Here is a 25,680-nt window from a genome sequence, read left to right on the forward strand (position 1 = left end):
ATCCTTTGCAGCTTCAACTCTTCTGGAAAGGCTGTCCACAGGGTTCAGGAGTGTGTTTATGGGAATTTTTGACCATTCTTCCATTCTTCCACACACTGATGTTGGACGAGAAGGCCTGGCTCTCAGTCTCCACTCAATTTCATCCCGAAGGTGTTCTATCAGGTTGATCAGGTCTATCTGTGCAATTCTGTCATCCATGTCTTTCTGGACTTTGCTTTGTGCACTGGTCCATGGTCATGTTGGAAACGGAAGAGGCCAGCTCCAGCTTGGAATTGCCAAAAATGTCTTTGTATGTTGAAGCTTTCAGAGTTCCTTTCACTGGAACTCAGGGCCAAGCCCAGCTCCTGAAAAATAACCCCGCACCAACGATCCCCCCTCCATCAAACGTCACACTTGGCACCTTGCAGTCAGACCTGGCAACCGCCAAACCCAGACTCGTCCATCAGATTGCCAGATGGAGAAGTGCGATTCATCACTCTAGAGAACGTGTCTCCACTGCTCTAGAGTCTGGTTGCAGCGTGCTTTACACCACTGCATCCAACGCTTTGCATTGCACTTGGTGATGTGTGGCTTGGATGCAGCTGCTCGGCCATGGAAACTCATTTTATGAAGCTCTCTGCAAACTGTTCTTGAGCTAATCTGAAGGCCGCATGAAGTTTGGAGGTCTGTAGCTCTTGACTCTGCAGAAAGTTGGCGACCTCTTCACACTTCGCGTTTCAGCATTGGCTCCATCAGATTACGTGGCCTACCGCTTTGGGGCCCAGTTGCTGTGGTTCCCAAACACTTCTATGTTCTTAGTTGACAGTTGACTGTGGAATATTTAGGAGTGAGGAAATTTCACAACTGGATTGTTGCACAGGTGGGATCCGACCACAGTTCCACGCTGGAATTCACTGAGCTCCTGAGAGCGACCCATTCTTTCACAAATGTTTGTAAAAACAGTCTGCATGCCTAAGTGCTTGGTTTTATACACCTGTGGCCATCGAAGTGATCGGACCATCTGATTCGGATTATTCAGATTGGTGAGTGAATACTTATGGCCATATGATGTATATGGAAATATCTATGCACATTTCAATTCTCTCGTTCCAAGCAATTATCTTAAATGGTTAATTTCTTTTGTATTCTTTTCATTAAAAACATTGACCAACGATAATATCTGTTTTGAAAGATAAATGATCTAAGAAGGATTCTTAATGAATGGATTCCCTGTTGTTTGAATGAGCAGGCAGACAAGGATCACAGAATTACCACAGGTTGTCATTTGAACTCTATTATGATTTAAACTAAGGCACTAAATTTGTTGAAAACTTGTTCAGTGCGAGGTGAGAAAACGCTGCCTTTTACTGGGCGGAAACCATGGACAGATCCCAGCTCACCGTGGACGGCCTTCTGTCCCGACCAGTTAAGGCGGTGAGAGGAAAAGACAGAGAGAGAGAAGGGAAGCGTGTCATCGAGACAGAGGGGGATATTAGGGTGGGGAGGGACAGGCGCAAAGGATGTATTACAACTAATATTAGTAGTGCTGACAGCTACTTGGTAAAACCTGACATGATACAATAGTAACTTCAAAATGCGTAAAAGACACGACACAGGTGGACCCCTGGCAAGACAGCGGCAGTAGATCAAGCGATGGCCCCTGGGAGCCTGCAAAATGAGAAAGAGGCCCTGTATAACTTCCATGAGTTTCCTGTCGAACTCCAAGAACAAAATAAAATACCACTTAAAGTTTTGTTTTGCATTAAAATGAGCAATTACCATATCTGGAATGACCCTGAAGTTAACCGGTCTGCTCTCGGAGGCGAAAGCTAAAATACATACATATGCTTTTTAAGATAGAATTGAGTTTAAACAATAAGGAAGAAGAAACTTTGAGAACCAGAGAAATGGTTTCCAAAGACTCCTCATTAAATGCTTCGTAAACATGGTATGGTTTTAACTTCATGTCCCGCTCTGCACCCGTCTAGGAGCGAAAGTGGCCGCCACCTCTGTCAAGGCGGCCGTCCAGAGGACGTGGCAGCATGATGCGGGAGCGCTCTCTGGACCTCCAGGACCGCCAGCGTCAGGAAGCTCGCAGACGACTCATGGCCGCCAAGAGGGCAGCTTCTTTTAGACAAAACTCAGCCACGGAGAGGGCTGACAGCATCGAGATCTATATCCCCGAGGCCCAGACGAGGCTTTGAGGTCCACAGATTCATCCTTCACACCTCCACCCCACACCAGCCTCCCCCTGTTGTCTTCATCTGTCATCAGTCATCCACTTTATCATCCCTTGCCGTTCTCTGGTTGTTCCTGCTTAAACTGATCTGGGCAGCGTTTAGCTGAAAACGCATCCTCCATAATATCTCAAATGACGGTTGAGCACTGCCAAAGGGAGAGCATCCCAAGCAGCTGCGTTCAAGAAGCTTTATATTCTCCATCATAGGTGGATGCGGGGCACGACGTGATTGGACACCAGCCTTTTCAAGGTCAAAAACCTTTGTGATGACATGTCTTGAGAGGATGCCCGGTGTCGTTTTGGGCTGACTTTACGCCATAAGAACGAGCTGCTGCTTTCAGATACACATTTCCTTCAGTGTTAAAGCAGCTACCGGGACTTTTAGATTTGTAGCCACATCTGTTTTATTACGATGCCCTAAAATGATCTATTAAAGCAAACAAGACCATTAAGGAGAACCGTCTATATGTCCAAAAGAGCTCATTTACATTGAGATGAAAAGGACTGTGAGCAACAGGAAGCCAGGTATTATTAATAGACCTCATTGGTGTAAAACGCCATTCCTTAGATATTGCTTGAGAACTAAAATGCACATCACGGTTCCTCTATTATTAGATAAAATTTGAAAAAATAGAATCTAGCGTATTACAAAATCTGCTGCCCTGTTTTGTCTCTTACTTACAAAATGATGTGTTCTTAGTGATGGCAAGTTGCTACAGACCCTGGAGGTAGCAGTTTCAGAACTGCTGTGCAAGGACTGGATTTCCATGACCCTGTTTTTCGCTGGATGCGGCCCTTTTCTGGGCACGAGTTGTGTTGCTTTGTCAAGAAATGCTACCGTAGCTCCGTGCTATTATAGCCCCTATTGTGACATTTGGGCTAAAATAGTACAAACGTATCCTGCTGCCTAAACCAAACCAACTCGAGTGAAATCCTAAATAGTTGGGTTGCACAGAATTGCTATGTAGCATATAGCAATAGGTAGCATAACTTAACAGAAAACCGGTCTGTGCACTGAAGTCCTGAAACAGCAGTATTTGGGTCTACGAGCATCCCACAACCAGTCTAACATTGCCAATATTTCTGGCCGAAGTCAGCCGAAACTAAAAGTCTGTAATGGTTGCTTTAAGTCATGAATTCATCCACATTGACATCACGCCGCCTTGGCTTCCATTGTCCCATTCAAGCTACACTCTACCACATTCAAAGGGAAACACAAAGTGCAACTTTTCTAAAGCGTCTCACCAGCAACAGTGGTCTCGGGCTAACGCATCCTCTGTGAAGTCACAACAATGCGTTTCTGTGTTTTCCCCAGAAATGTATCTTGTTGACAGAACACCCAAAGGTGGATCAAACCTTGTATAGCTGATTTTTTTTTTTCCTGCTTTCTTGATGAAAATTCAAAAAATGAACCGTGTCGAGAGAATGTGTGACCGAATGGCTGACGTGCTGCATCAGCTGTGCTCCTTACTAATCTTTAAAACATACACCGGTACTATCAGTCCGTCTTAAGCGGGCCCGCAGCAGCTGTCGACCAGTGTTGCTGACCGAGATCTCGAAAACAAAGAAAACAAAGAAACAACTGAGAAATCCCAGATCATCATTTCATTTCATTTCTGTGATCCCATCCCTATTAGGACCAGACTCTTTTTAAAATATATATGTAACTTGCTGCAGGATACATTTCCATTGCAGAACAAATATGAATTATTAACTAGAGACAGTTGTCTGCAGCCTGGAAGAGGTGACTGTGTTGAACAATGCATTTTGCGCCTTATATTCATGTTTGTATTTCCAAGGGAAATGTAGTTTATGAAACTCATGTGATAATGTTGCAGTTGAATTGCAAGGACAGAAATGGAGAATTTACTACAGAATTCCATGTTACTATACCTAGTCTCATTTAAATATTTGCACCTTGTGTTTTATTTCCGTTACTTTCCAGAGGCATTCGAGCCGCTTGAAAATTAAAAATATTGTGATTCTAACACACTGAATAATAATTACGGCGTCATACGATCACAATCTACACGTGTAGTATTAACGGCTCGAACTACGGTGGATGGATTTGATGGCAATTTGGGTTGCTGATGACGGGGTGTATCTTAGCTAACAGAGAGCATTTCACGAAAAACATCCACATTTTGTTCCAAGTGGCATTTAATGAAAACACTTGTGTGTTCGATCTGCTCTTATAGTCTAGGGAAGACAGGTGCAAATGACACTTTAACAATATTCAGTTACTATAGTAAATGGTGCTGCTTTTTACTCTAAAACTGTTGTCCTTTACCCAGTCCTATGTGCACACACACATACATATACTCAAGGACTTTTTAAACAGAGATTTATTAATATGGTGCCCATTGTCTCTCCGGTGAAGTGTGGTAGATTGTGACTTTGTGAAAAGACCATCTTTGCAATGCGAAAATGAGGAGAAGGTTTAAGAACTGAGTCAGGGGGTGTTTCACGTGGAGCGCAGGAGACGGATACACTTTTCACACATTTTTAAAGCAGAAACGGTGCAGCGGCAACAGGAGGAAAACCACACACCACATGTCATTCAGCCATGTCCGAGAATAAATCTGCACCACCCCTATAAGAGGGATTTAGGCGGCATTGATAAGGATACAGCCCGTAATTTTCCAGCTGTGATCAGTCAAAATGTCCTCAATGAAATGGGCCTATTTTCGGCTTTGACATTCCACCAACCTTATAGTAAAATATGCCCAACCTGAGCCAAGGGCATCCTGCAGCAGTGTGTCAGAGCCACTCATATTGTGACTTTATGCGACTCTACCAGCTTCGCCCTGAGACTTGGAATGCAGGTGCCTTCCTCCCTGTTTAAATCTCACGCCTGCTAATTAAAACAAATGCTGATAAAGGGCCAATCGGATTACGCTACTGTTCAATGTTTAATGATTCCCGGTTTATTCAGGGAGGTGAGATCTGCTCTATAAACACTTGTGTGAGGCAGTGAGATGTGTCTGGGAGGAACTATTTCGCTGGTTTGTTCTGCTTGCATGTGTCTGACCAGTAATTTGCTTTGTGCACATCCGTGCAAAATTTGTAAATCTTATCTTTACCGGGCGGCCTTAAACGAAAACACTCAAGAATGTAAAGCCCCGAACGATGCAAAAATGACACCGAACAGCGGAGGCACGAAAAATGTTCCAAACACTGACAAGAGACCAGACACTCCCAGACATTTTATGCAAAATGTGTTCATGTCACTCTTGCTTTGTCATGCCATTGCCGCTGATTTGACACAGTGACACATGACAGAAAATGGAAATAATTGTGCTTTGGACCAAGTGAGCAGCGATTTAAAGGATTTCAGTTTCTCTTGATTTTAAAACAGTAGAGGAACATTTTGCGGAATTGGCTTATTAGTCAGAGAAACCTCTGCTCTACGTGTGTTCAGGAAGAAACCTGCTTCCTGCCAGTTACTAAACTGTATTTGATGGAAGCGCTAGTTTAGCATCATCACACGCTATAAACTACAAATCCCAATATGTCTTGTGTTATATTTGTATACAAGAAAACAATGGGACGACTCTGCACTGAATTGTTTTCTTTCGTTTGAACTGTCCGGAAGTTAACACTTGCTTTGTTATAAAATAGGGCTCCGTGTTTTGTGAGAATCAGCATCCGGATCTTGTTACTTCGGCATCATTTTGATTCGTTTATTTGAATTCTATCACTTACTGGGCCGACTTTTCCCCAGGTAAGCCCTCTGCTGACTAGATTAATAGTTTTGCCAGGAAAGCCTTTATTTTACTCCCACAATTAATCTCATATCAGTAGTTCCTTATGTAGTAAATATGCAACAACAATTACATACAAGTATTTTGTATACTGGAATCGGCTTACAAAGGAATGCAAACACACTAAGAATTGTGAAAAGCTAAATGGCCAGGGGCATTTCTCTGCAAGTGATGCGATTTTGGGTGTCCTATAGCAAGGAAGTTATGTGACCTCACAAGCACCCACTGACACACACACACACACACACACACACACACACAGTGGTGGCAACACGAAAACTCAAAACTTGAATCCAGCGTCTGACACCGGGAATCAGAAACTGTGAAGTGACAAGACACTGGGGTGGAGGAGGGGGTGCGTCTTCATCTCACCTCCACCTCCTTTCTTAAATTCGCTAAGAATGATATATTTTCATTCGAGGGATTTTTACTGCAAAAAATCGTCTGATTCCAACTAATTTCCCTTTTTTTCCCCAAATGATTCCCATTTATGAAAGACCGCCAGATCATTACAGCCATTTCAGCCCATGAATCCTTTTCATCTTTGTCTAAAGAGCAGGCTGGAAAATACATTTCTGTTCATGGCATTGCTTCAGTATTTTTTTAACTGTGGGCCATCTTTGCATTCTTACCCGAGAACAAAGTCTCCAGTGTCTCGCGAGTTCTTCGTCTTGTTGTTGAAGGAGCAGAGATCGTCTTATCGGTGTTCTTACTCGGCGCTGGCAGGAAATAAATTTCATTTAAGAATCAAAAGGATGTTTGAAGAAACAAAATTCTCATTTCATAAGTCTGGCTTTGCAGGACACGACAGTTCCAAAATGCACAAGCAGCATTGGTCATATCTCGGCACATCGCAGCTTTTCGGTTACTTACAAAGTACTTCAGCGGTGGAGTCCACGTGCGAGATACTGTCCTGTTATTCGTCCTCGCTCAGAGAACTACAAAAAGACAACTTTTTATGTTACGTCAGCCTTTCTGCCTGCCCGATCTTCTGAAAGTCTGCCTGGCTTTTTGTCGGAGAGCTGCTCCTGCTGTCAGCTCACCTCTCTGACAGGGTGTTTGCAAAAGGAAACATCTGAAAGCAGCTATAATAAGTCAAGCAGCTGGATTTATTCATAAAACCCCTATTTATTTCTCCTGCCCCTGTTAAGTCCTGACCAAAATTAAATGTAGGAAGAGGATTAATGCTGAGAATGCTGGATTATTATTGGCTGCAAACTCACCAACTCACAGTCCCCTGCCGTGAAATGTTAGCTGTTTCTGCACCATGTTTCTGCACCACGGGGGCATCGGCCGCTGCATTCCCGCCACATTGTTGAGTTCTACATGAGATACATGTAAGAAATGGAGGGCAGATGTTTTACCATCATGGTACCTTTTTTCTCCTGTCACCATCTCTGAAGAAGCCAGACAGACCAATTTGGGATTTTGCACCCATTCCACTTCACCCCACCCTCGCCCCGTTACTAGGAGCTCCAGAGTTTGGCTATTATGTACATGACAAATCCTTAGGTGCCTTAACTTGCGATGCGTATTAGGCGTGTGCGTGTCTTCGGGTTGAGGCATGTGAAAAGACAATGAGGTGTCTGTAATATCTTCACAAAGGGCTGGAAACCGGACCGGGTCAGTTTTCAGAATTTTCACAGCAACTTCTATTTGTTTCAGTGGTCCACATTGTAACAAAACCTCAGCACAAGGATGAACGTATGTTATTCAGTTTAATTTCTAATTGTATTTTCCATGATTACATTAATGGATTCGGATTCTTGTGTTCTGGCAGCTGGTGTTTCGTCATTTAGGACAAAAACAGCGTGAATGACATCATCTTAATGTCACATTCAGACCTCTCAAGTCATATACAACGTTAAGGCTATTTCTTTTTAATCCGCCTTTCTTCCCGGGTAAAATATTGTAATATTTTATGAATCAGACCAACCTGACCGGGCAAAAAAAGTGAATAAATAAGGGCAATAGTATTTCAGACAGGACAGGCAGGGTCATCTGCAGCGACTTACCTCACGGTTGGATGTTTTTTAAGCAAACATTTAATGGCTGGGAACTTTTGTCATACCTGTGTACTATGCAGCAGCACCTCGGAGGGGCTGCGGGCCACCTATTGTTTTCGAGGCACAAACTACAACAACAAAAAAACAATCAGTGGTTTTTAAGGTTTTGTGGTGTCGTGGATTTTCATTGATGAAATATTTACTCAGATGTGATCAACTCATTCAAACACACATACACAAACACACACACACACACACGCACATTCACAATGAAACATACATTGTCACATGACATCCCGGAAGCAGTTCCCTGAGTTTCAGGATCTCTTTACTCTTTGTTCCGAGTCAGACTTTTCTCCTTGTTTGTCTCACAGTTGCACTGCAAAGATGTCTTTCTATTCTTTACTCTCTCTTCCCATAAATGTAGCCACAGATTCTTCCCCCGCACCCCCGAACCTGAACTGAGTGTTTATCAGCCACATTCAACTTCACCTGTACATAAATCTGCCCTCCGAGCAATAAGGTGATTGTAGATGGTTGCCTTCATGGCGATGCTTCGAATTTTGTCAAATGCCAATCATCCAGATCTCTCTGCTTGAGGAGCCTCAGCTGAAAGTTTGATTATTTGATTTTTTTCAACCATCACACGCTCGTGTTTATTACTTTAACGTGACGTCAGATTAAAGTACACAGACTGGAAAGTCTTAAAGTCCAATGCAATCCAATCTCTACAATCAATTCACTGAATATTAATAACGGGACAGACCTGAGCTTAAATCAAAGAATTTAAAGAATTGAAAATTGAACATTACAAACCATTTCCGCCCATAATTTTCCAATTGCTTTTTAGAAATGTCCGTTAGATTTATTCTTTCTATTTCAACTCAATACGTGATCATTTTTGTGTTATTTCTTGTTGACAAAAATAGAGGTGATTAATTGTAAATGAGACAATACTCAAGGAAAATACTGGGAGAAACACAATTCTGAGAATACTCAGATGTTTTTACTGCTGAAAAAGCAGATTAAGTAATTAAGTCAATTCAATTAGAAAATCTGAGCGGATCTCATTTTGTAAAATGAGAAAGAACCCAGACTTAATGGTTTTCATCACAGTCCAGTTTGTGTACTTTTAATTTATTTGTGACCGCAGCGGAGTACCCCGGAACGAGACGGGCGCTTCAAATACATTCATGCAAACACTTGTCTCTGTTTGGCCTTTTATGAGGAGAGAGAGACACGTCACAATGTTGTTTGCCTTTGGTGGAGACGTGTGTCGTGTCGTGGCTGTGGCTAGAACTTACTAAAGGCCTCTTATGGGTTCTGGAATGTGACATGAGAAACATTTGATAGCATAAAAGGTTTGTGGTTATCTTAAAAAAAAAAAAAAAAAGAAAAAAAATATTTTGAAGTTAGATATATCAATCATGAGGATGAATATAATGCCAAATATTCAGTATTTGTACAGAAATATACATATATAAATATATAATATATGCCTAATTTAAATTGAACTATTTTCCGCGCTTAATCATGTTTTTGTTGGTTATCGTTCTTTTGTTGACATTATTTTTTAAGATCTTCAGATAGCATGCAGGATAGTGAAAATGAATGTATTATTTAGTGTTTCATTGCTGTTCAATATTACAGCATCCTACAGGTTGCTTTGTGTTTGTAAGATTCATTTAAACTGGATATTTCATTTCCTTATTTCTTTCTCTAGGGCAAATTTCAAACTTCCTTTTTTGAAGTTAAACGCTAAATGCAAGTTTTGAAATGATTTCAATCATTTATATATTATTTTATGATTTCCCCGCTTTATCAGTGTGGTCCAGTATATTTTGCCTTTTCTGAGTACTGCTGTAATTCATCTCTTGTAAATAATTATGCAAATTAAACTTTATAAGGAAAACAGGAAAATTGTTACTGATGACTTTTTTTCACCTCCTTGAGAGGGTTGGAATATGTGCAATGTTTCCCAGACCTAATAAATACTGTGGATTGATAAAAGATCAATTTTAAACTGTCTGAGTCCTAGTCCTACAACGTGAACTACTTGGATTTCGACTTACTGTAAAATCCCCGAGGGGCAGCGAGCTACAGTCAGGGTTTAATGCCCTGGTCCTTAATGGAATATTCAAACAAGCCAAAGCCACGGGTTTCTCTATTGAGAAAATGTCTGAAAAACTAAAATCCCATTTGCCTCTTCAGGCACTGGAGCCGACAAAATGGAATCTATCAAATTGTCGACTGTCTCGCAGGCGGTATTTTCAACTCCCCATCAGGCAAGGTCAGGGAAGTGGCGGACAGTACAGCGCAGGGCCCCGTGATTATTTCGCTTGTAACTGTTAAATGTTACTAGTGTGGCCATTTTTGATTCTGGGATTCCATTTAAAAATGTCAAACTTAATATTTTCACTTCAATTTTGTGGGTATTTGAACATCTCAAATACATGAACACCGATGTCATGATGACTAAACTTGTAAATGATGACATTTTAACTAACAACTTTATGACCGTAACGGATTTTATATCAAGCACAAAAGCAATGACGAAACTTACAATGTGAGTTGTATGAGTGTGAGACATGGCTTGTCATGCAGTTATTGTAGCACCCCCTTCGTCCTTTCAGCTGTCATACAATAGAGGAGTCTTTTAATTAAAGAAGTGGTCTTTATTACAGCAAAGAAGCCAAACATTACAGACAAGAATAATTATGGACTATGAAGATCAACTCTATTCAGACTGGGCTCTCACCCAGATACTGACTACATTTGCTGTTCTTCAGGCCCTTTATTTCAGATTCATTAAGGGAGGGATGGCGGGCATCTTATCTGGACTTTCTGCCTACTTTCCCTTTTGTGTGCAGAAAGGAGGCAGACTATTAAAATTCTGTGAATAGCCTCATCGCTGACTTTTTTCACTTTGTATTCTGCAAACTATAGTGATGGTCATCAATCATTATTGAGCCCATTAACTTTAACCGTTAACCATTAAGAATTGCGGCCTCCAACTCCCTTTTATGGGATCCGCCTGGAAATCTGGGGAAACAAATGAAATAAAAAATGTCGTTTCCGCCAACAGAATTAACATCAAATTACGGTTCAATACTGGTGGCAAAAAAGGGTTCTTAATATATATCATTTTGTTTTTTTTTCCCCCCAGGATTTTGTCCATCAGCTGAACCACGACTGTTTGTAAGACAATAGAGCCTTTAAATGTTTTCATGATAGTCTATTTACAATAACATCCTTTCCGGCAGACCTGGGCTATTGAGCTTCAAAACAAATGGATCCCCTGACATTTATATACAATATATATATATATTTTTTTTTTCTGAATAAGTTGTGCAAAACAGAAACATATCTGGTAAGCCTGTAAAGCCTCACGAAGAATTCATGAAGCATGCCGATTAATAAAACACCGAGTCATGGCCCAAACGGTTTTCAAAGCATCGATCGTCCATGAGAATGCATTCAACAAAGCCATGATGCAGTTAAAATGCTCGAAGTAACAAGGAAATCCAAATGATTAGGCACAATAAATGTTCCATTTCACAGTCCCACGTGTTTCACTCATGAAGCCTGTTTGCGTCACCATGCCAGTGTGTGTTCAGGGACAATGTTGAGCAGGATACAAGGATGATGGTAAACAGCGCTTCTGGCGTCGCTATCCAAAATTAGCCCCCATATAGATGCACTGATTTTCTACTGACCACAAACAAACAGAGCGATGGGCTTTTACACAAAGTAATCACAGTAACATCACAGAGATTCAATAAGTGAAAACAGGACAATACTACTTAATTCCACCAAAATACTGAAAAACTACTTCTAATGCTTCTAATATACAGCTTCGATCAGGGCTTCTTAAAGTTTTCTTCACTGACCCAAATGGAACAGATGGAGTCTCTCATCGCAGGACCCATTTTGGATCAGTTCCTCTAAACTTTCTCAGACACTCTGATATGGAGGGATCCGACTGAACAGGACTGTGGCTCGATTCTTGCCTAGGCCTACAAGAAACGATGCTGGTTGAGTAAACGTGGAGTGAAGAATGATTGTTCTTAAAAGCAATGCAAGTAAACAAACAATAAATACAAACAATGTGCTTTATCCTTATAGACATATTTACACAAAGTCTTTGGCTTATGAATAAACATCAGCTACAAAATAAAAAACAGAAAAAATAAAAAAGGGTTGGCCACCAGTGGACAAAAAAAAAAATAGACCTGGGGTCAGTTCACCTCCAATTCCATTCCGATTAGAAATGGAAAGCAACAGCATTGAATCCCAACGTCATACCCAAACTCTATGAAATATTCAGTTTGTCAACTGGCTTAATTGAAAGTGCATTGGGCCCAGCCCTGGATCAAACATGATTCAAGTGATTTCACATTGTTGAAAATAATCACGAGTGATCAATTACACAATCTGGGTAATAGAGACGACTTCAAAAGAGTAGATCAGTATGAGGCCCTTGCCACAGCAGCTCCCTGCTGTGTGAACACGGGGGTGCTAATTGAAATTTATAATGGCCTGGGGCCATCAGGTGGGTCGGTGCTCCGTCGCTGGTGGAAGTCTGTGACACACCAAACAGGCCTAGAGCACCAATTCCACCTGTACTGCTTTGTTAGATGGGGGCCGACAGATGCTACAAAATCTGCAGGTTGCAGAAGTCATGAACAATAATAACACACTTTGTATACATTTGACCAAAGATTCTACAAGTTGCCACTTCATGAGATCATAAAAAACAAACAAAAAAAAAGCCTAAAATGTCCCATGTAAACTATATCCGTGAATTCTGTTATGCACTGTATCTAACTAAGGTGGAATGGGTTCGGAGTGGCTTTTAAATACTCAAATACACTGTAATGTTCTCACTCGATGCCTGCTTGAATGACCAGAGAGGACCATGAGGATGAGGCTGCCGAAGTACGGAGCAAGAAGCAGAAGCGTCCACAGTTTGTCCAGGCTTTCTTAATTCTTGTACAAAAACTATTGGCCGTAAATATATTAAAACATCACCATGATGACCCAACGATGCTGTTACTCAGATAGTAGAATGGGTATGTTGCACTTTCAGCACACTATCAACTGCAGATGCAGCTTGCAAGGAGAGGAGAGACATCTGCAGTGCCTCGCCAGAACTGCAGCTCAACCATCAAGAGGCATTCCGTTCACAGAAGTGGTGAGAGACAAAAACATTTACTGTAAATGTGACCTAAAATATACAGGGGCCCAGCTGGCACTCGAAAAAGTTGTACAATCAGCATGAAGGAGTCAACGTTTGCTCCTGTACTGCACGCCTCCTCTAAAAGCTTCCGCATACAACCATTTTTGCTCAAGCCATTTGTGGGGAGGTTGTAGAACAGCCACCACAGAAGGGAGTTGGGACCAAGCGAAAGCAAAAGCATTAAGCGCATGGGAAGTGAAATAAATGTTCTCCTGCTCTCCTCCACTTCCTCCTTCTTTCCTCTTTGTTTAGGATGACTCGATGAACTCCAGCGCCAGGTCATAGCAAAACCTGTACTGCTCCTGCAGGCACACACAATGAATGCATGTCAATATTCTGGCCAGGCTTTGTTTTACCTCAGCACAAACATCACTATGTCATTGGTTAGGCTATGGTTATCAACTCACTGGAGTGTCCACCATGTTGGGCTTGCTGTTCCTCAAGGTCTTGACGGCGTGGAAAACGTCAACCACACTCTGCCTCTTGGCCATCTCACACACAATGCTGCTGGCACAGAACACTCCACTGCGCCCGCCTCCGTTTCTTCAAACACACAAAGATTGAGCAGTGCTTCCTTATTCTAACAATGTTCAGGTAAACAGGTCCTTGTCTTAGTCTGTGTTAATGCTTTCTCTTGTGGCACAGAATAAGTGCCATAAAGGGGTTGATGATTTTCATCCTAACTTTCATAACAGTATTTAACTCTCCTTTTTTCTTACTGCCAAACCCCCAAAGCACATGTTGATAATAGCTTATCTTCAAACTATATGTTTGGTTTGCACTTACAGGCAATGGACAATTGTTCTTCCTTCTCCCTCCTCCCCTTCACGCTGCCATTGGTCAACCTGGAGGATCAGTTTGAGGAAGGAGCGTTTTGAGGCTGGGACGTCTCTGTGTCCCGCCCAACCCAAGTACTGGAACTGACGAACCATCAAGTAGCCTTCCTGAGGCTGAGGAGTAAAAAATAACCACAACATTTTGACATTTGAAAATAATAACACAAATCTGTCTGTTCATGTTACACCTATTGAATCGAAAATAAATACCAACATTTATTACTGCGGATTGTAAGAAAGCAATTTTTAGGTTTGAGACTGTCTCAATCTACCTGCTATTATATACTCATTCGTAGTTTCTAAATCCGGTCTATGCAACAGAACTTCTTGATTAGATTAAGGGAAAATGATCTTGGCAAAAATACATATACTTGGCATGAACGGGGACCACAGAAGTACTCAATTTCAATATTGCACTGCTTTCTCCAGATCCACAACTACCTGGTATAAATAATAATACCTGATAAACAGGCAACTAGTTTAATTTTAGGAAACGTTAATGCAAACCTTCCAAGCATTTCTTAATAACCTCTGGTTATATTTCCTGATTACATTTCAAAGCGTTTGATGACTCTGCAGTAAGTTGAAAACAAATTTGAGTTTGTGCACTGACCCTTGTTAAGTTGCAGACTCTGAAGAGCCTGCTGATAACATCACAGTCCATTGAGCAGGACATACACTCCACCTGGACTGGGCCATAACGTAACATACCCTCCTCTGGCCAATACTGGGGGCAACCCTGTCAAGATACACCCAAACACATAATACATACAGTGTGAAAAGACAGAGACAACAAGTACTTCTTTTTCAAGCATCTTCCATCATCACAGAAAACAAATGTTAAATACCTGAGCGAGATCAATCTCATTCAGCATCACCAGACTGGTGCATCCGTAGTCATAAACCAGACGCCAGAAGTCTTTGACGGTGTTTGGCAGAGGATGCTGGGTGACGATGAAGGCAGCAGGCTGCCTGTAGCTCTGGAAAAAAAAGCAATGTTAGGTTTGAGTCGCTAATGTTCTCTGCTGATTTCAAACTAGCATTCAAACTCCTCTGCATATGCATTATCTCTCTCATACATAAAAACCCAAACAGCCAGGCATATCGGGAGACCTTGTGGAACATGACAATTGAACACACTTGGTACAAAATGACATTTGATCATGTGGTCATGCAGTGAGTTGAGGGGCATGCTTGTCTATATAGATACGTGACTAAACCTACATTGTGAGGGTCAATTCACTTCAGGTTCTATCAGCTCAGACAAGTAAATGTAAAGACAAACAAAATAAAAACCAAAGAACGTTCAAATTCAAAAGGAAAACTCTTTCTTTTTTCAATGAACTGATGGAACTGAGAGTAAACTGAGCTCAACTTGTGTGTGAGTGAAAATACACAGCCAAATGTGCGGCATGGATGTAAATGACATTGACTTGTGGACATGAAGAGCCTAGTATGAGGGTTTTGGGCAGGTTTCAGGGTCTGGAATGGTTTTTGCGAAACATGAAACTGGAGGCGGAAAGACACCGAAGCCATGAAACAAATCCAGTATTACAAATTTGAAGTAAAATCCCATTACCTGGAACTCTTCTGACAGCTTGATTAGAAAAAGGCCAAAGGAAAATTTAATTTCACTAAACTCTGAATGTGAATTTAAAAAAAATGGAGTGATATTATTCAGGTTCACCACCACCTAGTATCTTGTCATAGAAGAAACCAGGTAACTTTACCCATCATGCACATTACATGTTAGCAAGCTGCTATACAGCCCACCCCTCACTATATGTCCTCCTTCTCCTGTATAATCACTAAGAATACAGAAATGCTTGAAAACACAAGGTCGCAATTTAAACTGAGGATGGCAAAATATTTATGTTACCTTTAATACATCTCAAACTATCAAATGATAAATGACATGTTCTCAAATCATGGAACACATAAGACAATATGTCTAGGCCAAAATCAACGTTTGGATGGTGGCCAGAGTAGCAAGTGGCTGTTTTTCAAAACCTGGATTTGTCTCTAGCCTTCTGCTGCTAAAACCACAAACATAGCATCACACAAACAGGAAGGGGAGTCTGTGTGTTTATGTGTACATATGCATAAATATTCACATCCCTTTACCAGAACACCTCCATTTATTCAGTATTATGTGGATTTCTTTTCCAGCAGTAAGGCTTATCTTAACTTTATTTGAAAGTTTTGGAATGTGAAACCAAGACTTTTGTCGTTTATGTTGTATTCATTTTAAAAAAGGCAAGGTCTTCACATGATGGTTTCACAGTCAGATCAAGGAAATTTGAGTACTACCTACTTTTAATAAAGGTAGACTGCTTCCAAGGACTACCATTCATTTTGTAAAGCAGTGGCAATAAAGTCTCCTGTTTTATCAAATGTATCTGTCTTCCTGTCTTAATATTAGGATTCTGGCATATGTATAACTTTCTGAAAAATGGTGTGGCCTTTAAGGATTACAATGTTCTCTCTAAATTTTGTTAAAGGACACTTAGTTGAAATAAATGACTTCTGGCTGAGAAAATCATGTTTAAGGCCTGCGTAGTAACACAGGGCCTTAGAAAAATACTAACACGTTGAGTTGAATTTAAAGTCATCCAGAAGAATTGATCAACTACTAGAAAACTACTTCCTAATATGAAAAGTATATTTTTGTCTGTCAGTAGTGAAGCTGCAAGCTATTAACCCTCTGGTTGCTGAACATCATTTGCTCTAACTCTTTGCTATAATTATGTATTTTATCTTTTATTTTATTTATTCATTTTTTCAAGCTGTCTTGGACTTCATATTAACTACTATGATTGTACTAAAGACCTTGCACTAATGGACTATAATGGGGGTGTTCTAGAACAGTACACTGGACTATAAATCTCTGTGTCTTCATTAGCAAAAAGAGGTTTTAAGAATGTATCATTTTCAACAAATTTTGATTTTGAGTTTGGGACAACAGAAATTAATCATCTATTTGTTTCATGTTTCAATTGCATGGGCTCTGATTGTGTTGAAGGTAATGCATCTAAATAAACTACTATTTTAACAGGCTGAGACCGCATATACTGACACGGTGTTAAATGTCCCAAACTACTCTTGCATTATATGTTGAAAATAACACAAGCTAATTGGATGAATGTACATGTGAACATGGTGTAAACTTACATCCATCAGAGCAGCATTGATGTAATTGCTGCTTTCTCCATCTATTGTGATAAGGAAGGGTAGGCATCTATCAGGAGGAAGGCCATCCATAAAGCGATTCTTATCTTGGTTCCTGGGCAACAATGCAATGCTGCAGTCCTCAGGCTGAGGTTGTGGAGTCACTGAGTTTAATGTCTGGACAAAAAAGAAAGTTAAAATGTCAGAGCAGATATATAGTCCTCCACAAACAATGTCAATGATATTTGTTCAAATTTTAATGAAATATTTCTGCAAACAACTAGTGTGTCATTTAAACAGCCTAGGTTCTCAAGATCAGTAGCAAGTAAAAAAACAACAAAAAAAATAAAACCTTAAACAAACAAACAAACAAACAGAATTCCAGTTCCAGTCCATGATGTATACAGAGATTACTGATTAGGCCTACATACTGATAAAGTAACGGGGATGCGATAGAGCAGCAGAGAAGTGGAATAAGGGGCATGGAATGTGTTTTGTGCTATAAAATAAACAAATTCTTAAAACAGAACGAACTGCGAGAGCACAGCTGCTGCTATTCTTGAGAGAAAAACCTACAGCCTACTTTGCTTTATTGTCAGAAGATATATATTTTTGGAAGGAGTGTTTTCATTCAGGGGTGAAAGATGACGTTACAATAACTCATTACCTGGAACTCATCCTTTAGATGGGAGGAGTTGGTCTGCGAGTCAATGCGGATCAGCTCATAAAAGGCGGCTTTGAACTCACAGACGGGTATTGCCGTCTCTCCACAGAGACAAGCCTCTAATATGGCATCATGGATGAATATGTACTGCTCCTGAAGGCATATGTCAAGACACACATTTCATCCCATGTATCTAACAAACTGATAATACATTATTTTTCATTTAGACAACTTCCCACATAGTAAACACAAGCAACAAATACCAGAGTGATACCGGATGAAAGTGAGCAAGCAAAGGCAGTGATTGAACAGTGACTGATGAGAGGTGGGGTTATGAGGATGATGATGACTGTAATGTAGAGGTGCTCCGATTTCACATTGTCTTTGAGAGGTCTTTTGTAAAATATAAATAAATACCTACAGCAAATGATCTAGAACTTGGCTGCACGAATGTGGGTAGGCTTAGCATAGTTCAGATACAGAAATAACTGGAAAGAAGCTGTGTCCAGTCTTGTGTAATAATCACATGATATTATATAATTGTATTTTTTACACGCTGATATCATAATTCCAAATCTGACAGGAATATCTCCAATGCTTGTGAAGTTATCGGAACACCTCTATTGTGAAAGCTTGAAAGAAATGTCAACTACTGGGTTAAGCTAAGTGTGATGGTGCTTAAACTTTCCTTCAAACATTGTAAATTGTCTTCTGATGCTGCCCCCAGTTATATTTTCCATCTCAAACAGATTCAACGCCTTACAATAACGTTTCAATTAGAGAAGATGTATCTGCAAAGATTATTTTGTACCGAGTTTTTTCATTGAAATGACAGCTTAATGAATGAATGAATGAAAGAAAGTGGCTTGATGTTGTCCTTTCGACCTGTACCGTGTCCACCCCTAATAGTGAGGGAATTTAATTTGTCGTCAATCATGTTGATGCAGATGGATGATGGGTAATGCAGTCACCTCAGTCTGTACCATGTTGATCCTCCGTGAGCGCAGTGCTTTCACACAGTTGTAGATGTCGACCACTCCTTCTCTCTCTGCCATGTCCAGCATGATGTCAATAACTATGAAGCAGCCTGTGCGCCCTGCTCCGGCACTACGGAGACAGTGGACAGCATTGGGAATTTAGAAACCAAAGAGATGTAAATATATGATTAATGTTAGATGATACTGACTACTTTCTATCCGTGTGTGTGTTTGTGTCTGATTGCACTGTTACCTGCAGTGAACCACAATGGGTCCAGCAGAGGGTGGATTAGAGATCTTAACCCTGCGGATGAAGGAAAGCAGTCCTGTGGCATGATATGGAACTCCGTGATCAGGCCAGCCTGTGAAGTGAAACTGCTTGACCTCTCGTACTTCATTGAAACCACGCTGTGTAAAGATACAAGACATTTTTTTAATGTTTCATACATTTATACCAGTTCAGAAAAGCTGCAGTATTATCTGCACATAACAGAAAATATTGAAGCTTCGGTTTACATTTAAAGTGTAGAATAAAGATTACTTACCCTCTCCAAAGTAAAGGTGCGGACCACATATTCAGCAAGAGGTTCCACTTCAACAAAAGTCACTTTGAAGTCCCCATATACCTCAGCATCATCTGGCCAGTACTTATAGCACTTAACCTGTCAAACAAACAAGAGTACTATAATTTGAATTTGTATTTTAGGCATTGTGTATGATAGACAGCCCTTATTTATCAATATTGTTGAACAATGTATTCGTATGTCACAATGACCTTTCAACAATAATTGGCCACAATTCCGAGTAAACATTCTCCTTAGCCTACACTCACCAAAATACTAAAAATCTATATTTGTAGAGAATTTCATTGTCAATTAACTTACAGAATTTTAGCTCAATAAGCTGACATGCTTCAAGCTGGTCTTCCAATGGTTGAAAGAAACATTGATTTGAAAACATAAATTCAAACATACATACTGAAACATTCAAGCATATCAAGTAAAAAATGATGGCAGTAGAATACAATGAAAAGACTAACTTACCCTTCCGACCTCCACCAGATTTGTTACCATAACAATACAGGCTGATTGTTCCTGCCACACCATCCTCCAGAAGTCATAAACTGTCTCATGAACTGGGCCTACACATGAAACACCCAAATGTTCACTTATATGGCACAACTGTGACCTTACAGTGAGTCCCATCTCGTGTTCTTACCCTGAGTAGCAATGTAGTGACTTGGTCTCTGGTAGCCCTGAAAACACAACGCAACATTGAAGAATTTCATATATGTGTCTGCCAAACAATAACATTACCACAGTGCAACGGTTGTAAAAAACAATCTGCTAGCTCTCACTAGCAAGAAGAGACAGTTTAACCAGCATTGCCAAGATTTCTAAAAGACATTGAAGGAAACATCTGGATCCATTTCCTCATGTAACTTTTGATTATGTATCTTGTTTATTTTTTCTTGTATCAATTAGAAGACTAAAAATTTGTTATTATGTTTACATCTTGTTCCAGTTATATTAAGGGTTAATTGGGAACAGTACACTGTCAACAACCTGTTGAGATAACTTACTGTACAATTAAAAAAGAGGGGTACAGAGACGCAGTGTAAGCATATTGTGAGATGCAAGGCTGAACAGAGTTGGGTGAGGGAGTGAAATCTTTCATGCAGAAGATGCCCCAGCAACTCAAAATGGAAGAACAACCAGGCCTGATCCAGGCATGTACTGGTGTATGAATGGAGGTAAATGATTGTCAAACTTGAGGGGCATGAATGAAAGAATCCACAGTGATACTTACATCCCTGTACAGCCAAATCTATAGACCAAGCCACAGGCAGAAAGAACGGGTGGAAGAAAGAAAGAAAGCACAACAATGTCAGTGATTGTCAATCAGAAAAAAGAAAAGTTGCATTGACATAATGGAAGTCTGAACAAGACATGCAGAAAAAATGAGAGATAAATCTTAGAATTAGACTGAACAGAGAGGCACTTCCTGCAAACTTAAATTTTAGTGTAGTTTCAATAATTGATCAGGAAGCGCCATCTCTTTCTCCTAATTCAAAAATGATGTGAATGACAGCAAGCATTTACGATATCTACTGGCAGTAAATAATATCAAAGTAAGGCATGCATAAAGATTTGAAAAGCACAAAACGTGCAGGTGATTCTCATGAAGGTGACAACAGAGTGGAAAGGTGGAGAACAAAGTGAAAGATGAAAGGGTGAATAGACAGCTACATTCTGTTGGTGATGGATTGCTTGGTTGACCTATAGGCTCAAGGTTATGGTTAGCATAAGTGCATAATAATTAATAAAAAAAAAACCTTAGGTAGTTGCACACTGCTCAATTGTAATGAAATCTGCCTACCAGCAAATCCGCAGCTTGCAATTGATATAACCAAGCTGTCTTTCTTTCTTAGAACAACGCTGAAATCCAAAGTAAAACATACTGTTAACTTTTTTTCCCTTTCAGCTGTTCTCTTGAGGGGTCACCATAGCGAATAATCTACCTCAATTTAACCCTGTTCTCTGCATCTACTTTTCTCACACCAACTAACTTCATGTCATCTTCCACCTCCTCTTGTTTCTTCCTCTTAGCATTATGCTTGGCAGCTCCACCTTCAGAATACTTCTTTCAATATATTCACTATTCCACGCCTATACATGTCCAAACAATTCAGTCTGGCCTCACTGACTTTATCTCCAAAACATCGAACATTCGCTGTCCCTATCATTCCTGATCCTGTCCATCCTTGTCACTCCCAAAGAGGAGCTCAAAACTATCATCTCTATCACATCCTGCTCTGCTTCCAGTCTCTTGCTCAATGCCACTACTCTAAACCAGACAATATCCCTGGTCTCACCAACACAATCCTGTACATCTTTCTTTCATTCCGGCTAATACTCTTTTGCCACACATCACATCTGACACGTTGCTCGCACATGTTTCTTCATTCCTTTTCTGCACTCTCTGTAGCCCTAGACTACTAACAATCCTCCACCTTCTTTATCTCTACTCCTTGCAACCTCCCTTTTACACTGGAGTCCCTGATATAGGGTTATGATATTTGAATGAAAAAAGTCCATTGTTTTGATACAGATGTACGTGAACTACTATTTGGAGATATGCGGGCGCCTTTATATGGAGTGAGGTTGTGGATTTCCACTCTAAGCTGGGCTAAAAAGTTACTGACTTCAGATTACCTCAAATGTAATAATAACTGTTTCTTTTCTAAATATTTTCTACTAGTTTTCTGTTTTGAGGGAAAATTAGACAATGGAGATAGGAACTCTTTTCTTTTAGCTGTATATCAATGACCATAAATATGTATGTAAATTGATTAATGGCAAATCGATGAATGGGAATTGGAGAATACTGCAGGACAACTGAAAAAAAGGAGAAGTAATTTCAGTGTAAATGGATGTATAAAACGGTACGATGGATGACTAGTAGACGCAATTAAGGTATAGAGGCCAGACATACGAGCGAGGGAGTGTGGTTTCGTTGGTTTCGTTGAGAGCCAATAGTAGCATTCGATGCGTTTCCACTTACATCGATGTAGTTGGCGTTAATGTAGTCGGAGGAAGGGTCGTCTTCTATAGGCTGAAGAATAACCCTTGAGTGGTCATCTGATGAGAATAACAGGGGTAAAGAGGGGAAGAGAGCAACAGAAAAGGAGAAAAAAAAGCCAGAGACAAAGACATGATTAGACAGGGCAACAATACAGAGAAGTTAAGCTATATTGTTGGTTGGAAAATTGTAATTTGGAGTTAAAGTCTCATGCATAGTAACTCAAATCAGTGTGCATCAGTAAAGAAATCTTAGTATATTTTTTTTTGGACTTCCACTTGTTATAATGCTTTCTAATGACTTATATTTAATCCTTGTAGTGTTTGTAACTTTATACATCCATACTGCTAACATTTATCTTACTAAATTGAAACACATATCTTTGAAAAGGTTAAATACAACAATATCAACATATCAACATATATAAATAATTGATTTTAGCTTACATGCTATGATGTTTCCATAGCGGTTCTTGGTGCGATTCTGCTCCTTCTTAGCCACGTCCCAGGAGGCTGATTGGCCCTCAAAAAAACTCTGTATCACCAACAACAGAGAAGAAATGGAAAAGAAAATTACATAACGTAATTATATCCTATTCTTATTGTAACAGAAACTTGAATTTGCTTTTTGCTTGGGAGTAATAGTTCCATGGAACCATAAGGGATTAATATTTTTCAGGCAATACCGGGTCATAGAGCAGTATTTTGACTTTCAGAGATGAATGATGCTGAGATGTGATGCTTTTCTTTTACCTAACAGCTATTTTAAGTGATACCTGAGCCACTGAAAACTGTTCTGTGGATGTTTCACTTCATTTAATAATAACTTCTAACAACAACAAGAGGAAGATGACACTACAACAAGATTACAAAGCAGAAAAACATTGATAAAAGTAGTTACGATAATAAGCTTACTTCATACTCCTCTTTAAAGCCGTAGCTGTCAGATGTTTTCATTAAGTTAATATGCTGCAGCAGGTCAGCCACTCGGATAGCGGGGTGCAACTGTCCTGTCTGATATGGAGATTCAGTTCCTTCACAGTGATACCGAGGAACATCGAGAAGCCTGCTGTTCTCTGCTGCGGAGCCACTGTGGTTCTCATCTGTGTAAGTACAGGATTTTAATTTAAAAGTGTTGGAAAAAATAAAGTATACAGATGTATATTTTTCAGCAATATGTTAAGCACTTAGCTTGACAGAGATAAGCAATGGCAAAGTGCATTAAAAAGTGCAAAAAAATGAAAAAGACAGCTTTCATCTTCTTGTCGTGATACACTTCAACAAAAAAAAACCTTGTGTCTATTTTCTGTTTCTGTACTCACCTGTGATTGGAACTACATGCCAGAGAAGCGGAAAAAAGAAAGGAGTAATACTGTCAAACTACAGGATAAAGATTTCTTAGTTTGTTTCTTAGAACACAACACTAAACAGACTCAAGTGATCACTTAGATCAATGTACATGGAGCCCGAAGGTTTAAACATCAATATATATTATATATTATTATATATATAATACATATTATCTTCGCATATTATATGAATGTATAATGACAAACATATGAAGCCAGATTGCATAAAGATGTGTAATAAATAATAGTTGTTAGTTGTTACACTGATGCTGTTGTGTTTCAAACCATGCAGACATAAAAACCACATAACATCCAAACACACTAAAAATCTGCAGTACTCTTCCGCTGACTTCAAATCTATTTTACTAGTGGGATCACCTTTCTTGATCATATGCCTGATATGGTTACAGCTACATGAAACTCAATATTTTAATTTGGAAATCCCAAGCCTTCTCCATCTTACGAAGCTAATCTAAACAATGTTGATAGCGGCATGGACCGATAATGTTTGACGCTGAAAAAATAAATTAAAACAATTCATTCAGATTGAAAATCCAAATCCTTTTCAAGAGGCCCCAACCAGGGTTGCATTAAAATACACAAAGATTCTGACTAATTATTAATGCTGCATTTTGGAAGCTTGAAAAGCTTGGACGCAAACATTTCTGTAATGGTGGCGATTACTTAGGTGAGCACTTGTGAGGTTGTTACGTAGTGAAATAGAAATGACAGGGCACATGATAGACAAGGATAAATAGATAATAGGCTACAGATAACAGCCCAGGTTGCAGCACAACCTACTGATGTCATCTTCACCTCTGTTTATTAACCAATGCTGTATGTTTCTTCCAACTGATAGTTTTCTTTGCTCTGAGGACATGTTTGCTCATTAGTGACTGTTAAGGCTTGTTATGGCCTCGTCAAACCAATTAACAGTAAACTTGACCCGAAACTGCCTCTTAATTTACCACTTCCTCCAACTCCATGACATGATTGGCTGAGACAGATTATAACTGCAGCCTTCACTCCAAATTAGAGACTATGGAACAGTTAATTATCACAGTTTGGTGGATTGTGAAGCCTTAAGGGAATGTTAGAACTTCATGCTGCACTATTAAATCTCGATTAAACCTGAGATAAAAGCATTACAGAGTAAGACTTGATACACTTGGAATACTGGCATCGCTGACAAAAATAAATGGATAAATAAAAATGAATTAATAAAAAGAAAATAAACAAGCCTTGGAGGAGCATTGTTCCTGAGAGAGGAACGATACTGGAGTGGACTCGCATCACGAAGAAAAAAATGGCTCCACTGCCAAATACACAAAAACAGAACTACAGCCACTATGTTGATCTGAGTTATCGTTTGATCTCACTGTCTAAACATGTAGTCATTTGGCAGTGGCAATGTGGCAAGTTTGTTTTATTCCTTTAAGGAATCAGTTTCTGTTGCTGTCTGGAATAGGAAATGGCATGCCTTAAAACAGTTAAAAACTGTGGAAATAATTAGGTCTCTGAGGAAGAATAATGGTATTTACTGTGAATATCAGTAATACTAAGTAGGAAATAGAATCATGGCTGAGATTGGGAATCTCTGAAGTAAGAGAAATCAGTATGATAGTTAAAGGGCTGGGCCAATGAAGTTTTTAGTAGCAGGCTGGGATTTGAAAGAAATGAGAAGACTGAATTGCGTTTCTGTACTCAAACATTAGGACTGTATTGGTACAACAGACCAAAATGAAATTGGATTTTTTTCTGTTCCTTTGATATTGTCTGTTTTTTTTTTTTTAATGTGCACTTCTGCCAGAAATATATATATACCTCACATTAACCAAAGTATCCAAACCTGTTAAGTCAGATTTTTAATGTCAAAGC

At 39.8% G+C, this 25,680-nt stretch overlaps 2 protein-coding genes across 10 annotated transcripts in view; one reads left to right on the forward strand and one right to left on the reverse strand.

Moving 5' to 3' along the window:
- dlgap2b (discs, large (Drosophila) homolog-associated protein 2b) overlaps positions 1-9,998 on the forward strand; it is a 90,775-nt gene extending 80,777 nt beyond the window's left edge. For both annotated transcript variants that reach the window (XM_086167534.1, XM_086167535.1), the window contains one exon: positions 1,968-9,998. In XM_086167534.1, coding sequence (XP_086023660.1) covers positions 1,968-2,183 — 216 coding nt within the window. In that variant the 3' untranslated portion in view covers positions 2,184-9,998. The remainder of the gene's footprint in view (positions 1-1,967) is intronic.
- Positions 9,999-10,648: 650 nt separating this feature from the next.
- Positions 10,649-25,680, reverse strand: part of ptprk (protein tyrosine phosphatase receptor type K) — a 111,927-nt gene continuing 96,895 nt past the window's right edge. For 3 of the 8 annotated variants that reach the window (XM_086166870.1, XM_086166867.1, XM_086166864.1), the window contains 16 exons: positions 23,369-23,556; positions 22,901-22,988; positions 22,437-22,513; positions 20,682-20,699; positions 20,091-20,127; positions 19,916-20,013; positions 19,418-19,534; positions 19,126-19,280; positions 18,867-19,002; positions 17,899-18,048; positions 17,235-17,408; positions 14,912-15,043; positions 14,677-14,802; positions 14,014-14,177; positions 13,635-13,770; positions 10,649-13,529 (listed from right to left, as the gene is read on the reverse strand). In XM_086166870.1, coding sequence (XP_086022996.1) covers positions 13,476-13,529; positions 13,635-13,770; positions 14,014-14,177; positions 14,677-14,802; positions 14,912-15,043; positions 17,235-17,408; positions 17,899-18,048; positions 18,867-19,002; positions 19,126-19,280; positions 19,418-19,534; positions 19,916-20,013; positions 20,091-20,127; positions 20,682-20,699; positions 22,437-22,513; positions 22,901-22,988; positions 23,369-23,556 — 1,850 coding nt within the window. In that variant the 3' untranslated portion in view covers positions 10,649-13,475. Of the gene's footprint in view, positions 13,530-13,634; positions 13,771-14,013; positions 14,178-14,676; positions 14,803-14,911; positions 15,044-15,642; positions 15,661-17,234; positions 17,409-17,898; positions 18,049-18,866; positions 19,003-19,125; positions 19,281-19,417; positions 19,535-19,915; positions 20,014-20,090; positions 20,128-20,681; positions 20,700-22,367; positions 22,514-22,900; positions 22,989-23,368; positions 23,557-25,680 lie in introns of all 8 variants that reach the window. The other 5 variants (XM_086166871.1, XM_086166869.1, XM_086166866.1 and 2 more) reach the window with 3 other exon arrangements.

The sequence above is a fragment of the Fistularia commersonii genome, chromosome 20, assembly GCF_037954325.1.
Source record: "Fistularia commersonii isolate RoL2024-O1a breed Wild chromosome 20, RoL_Fcom_v1.0, whole genome shotgun sequence".
NCBI lineage: Eukaryota > Metazoa > Chordata > Actinopteri > Syngnathiformes > Fistulariidae > Fistularia > Fistularia commersonii.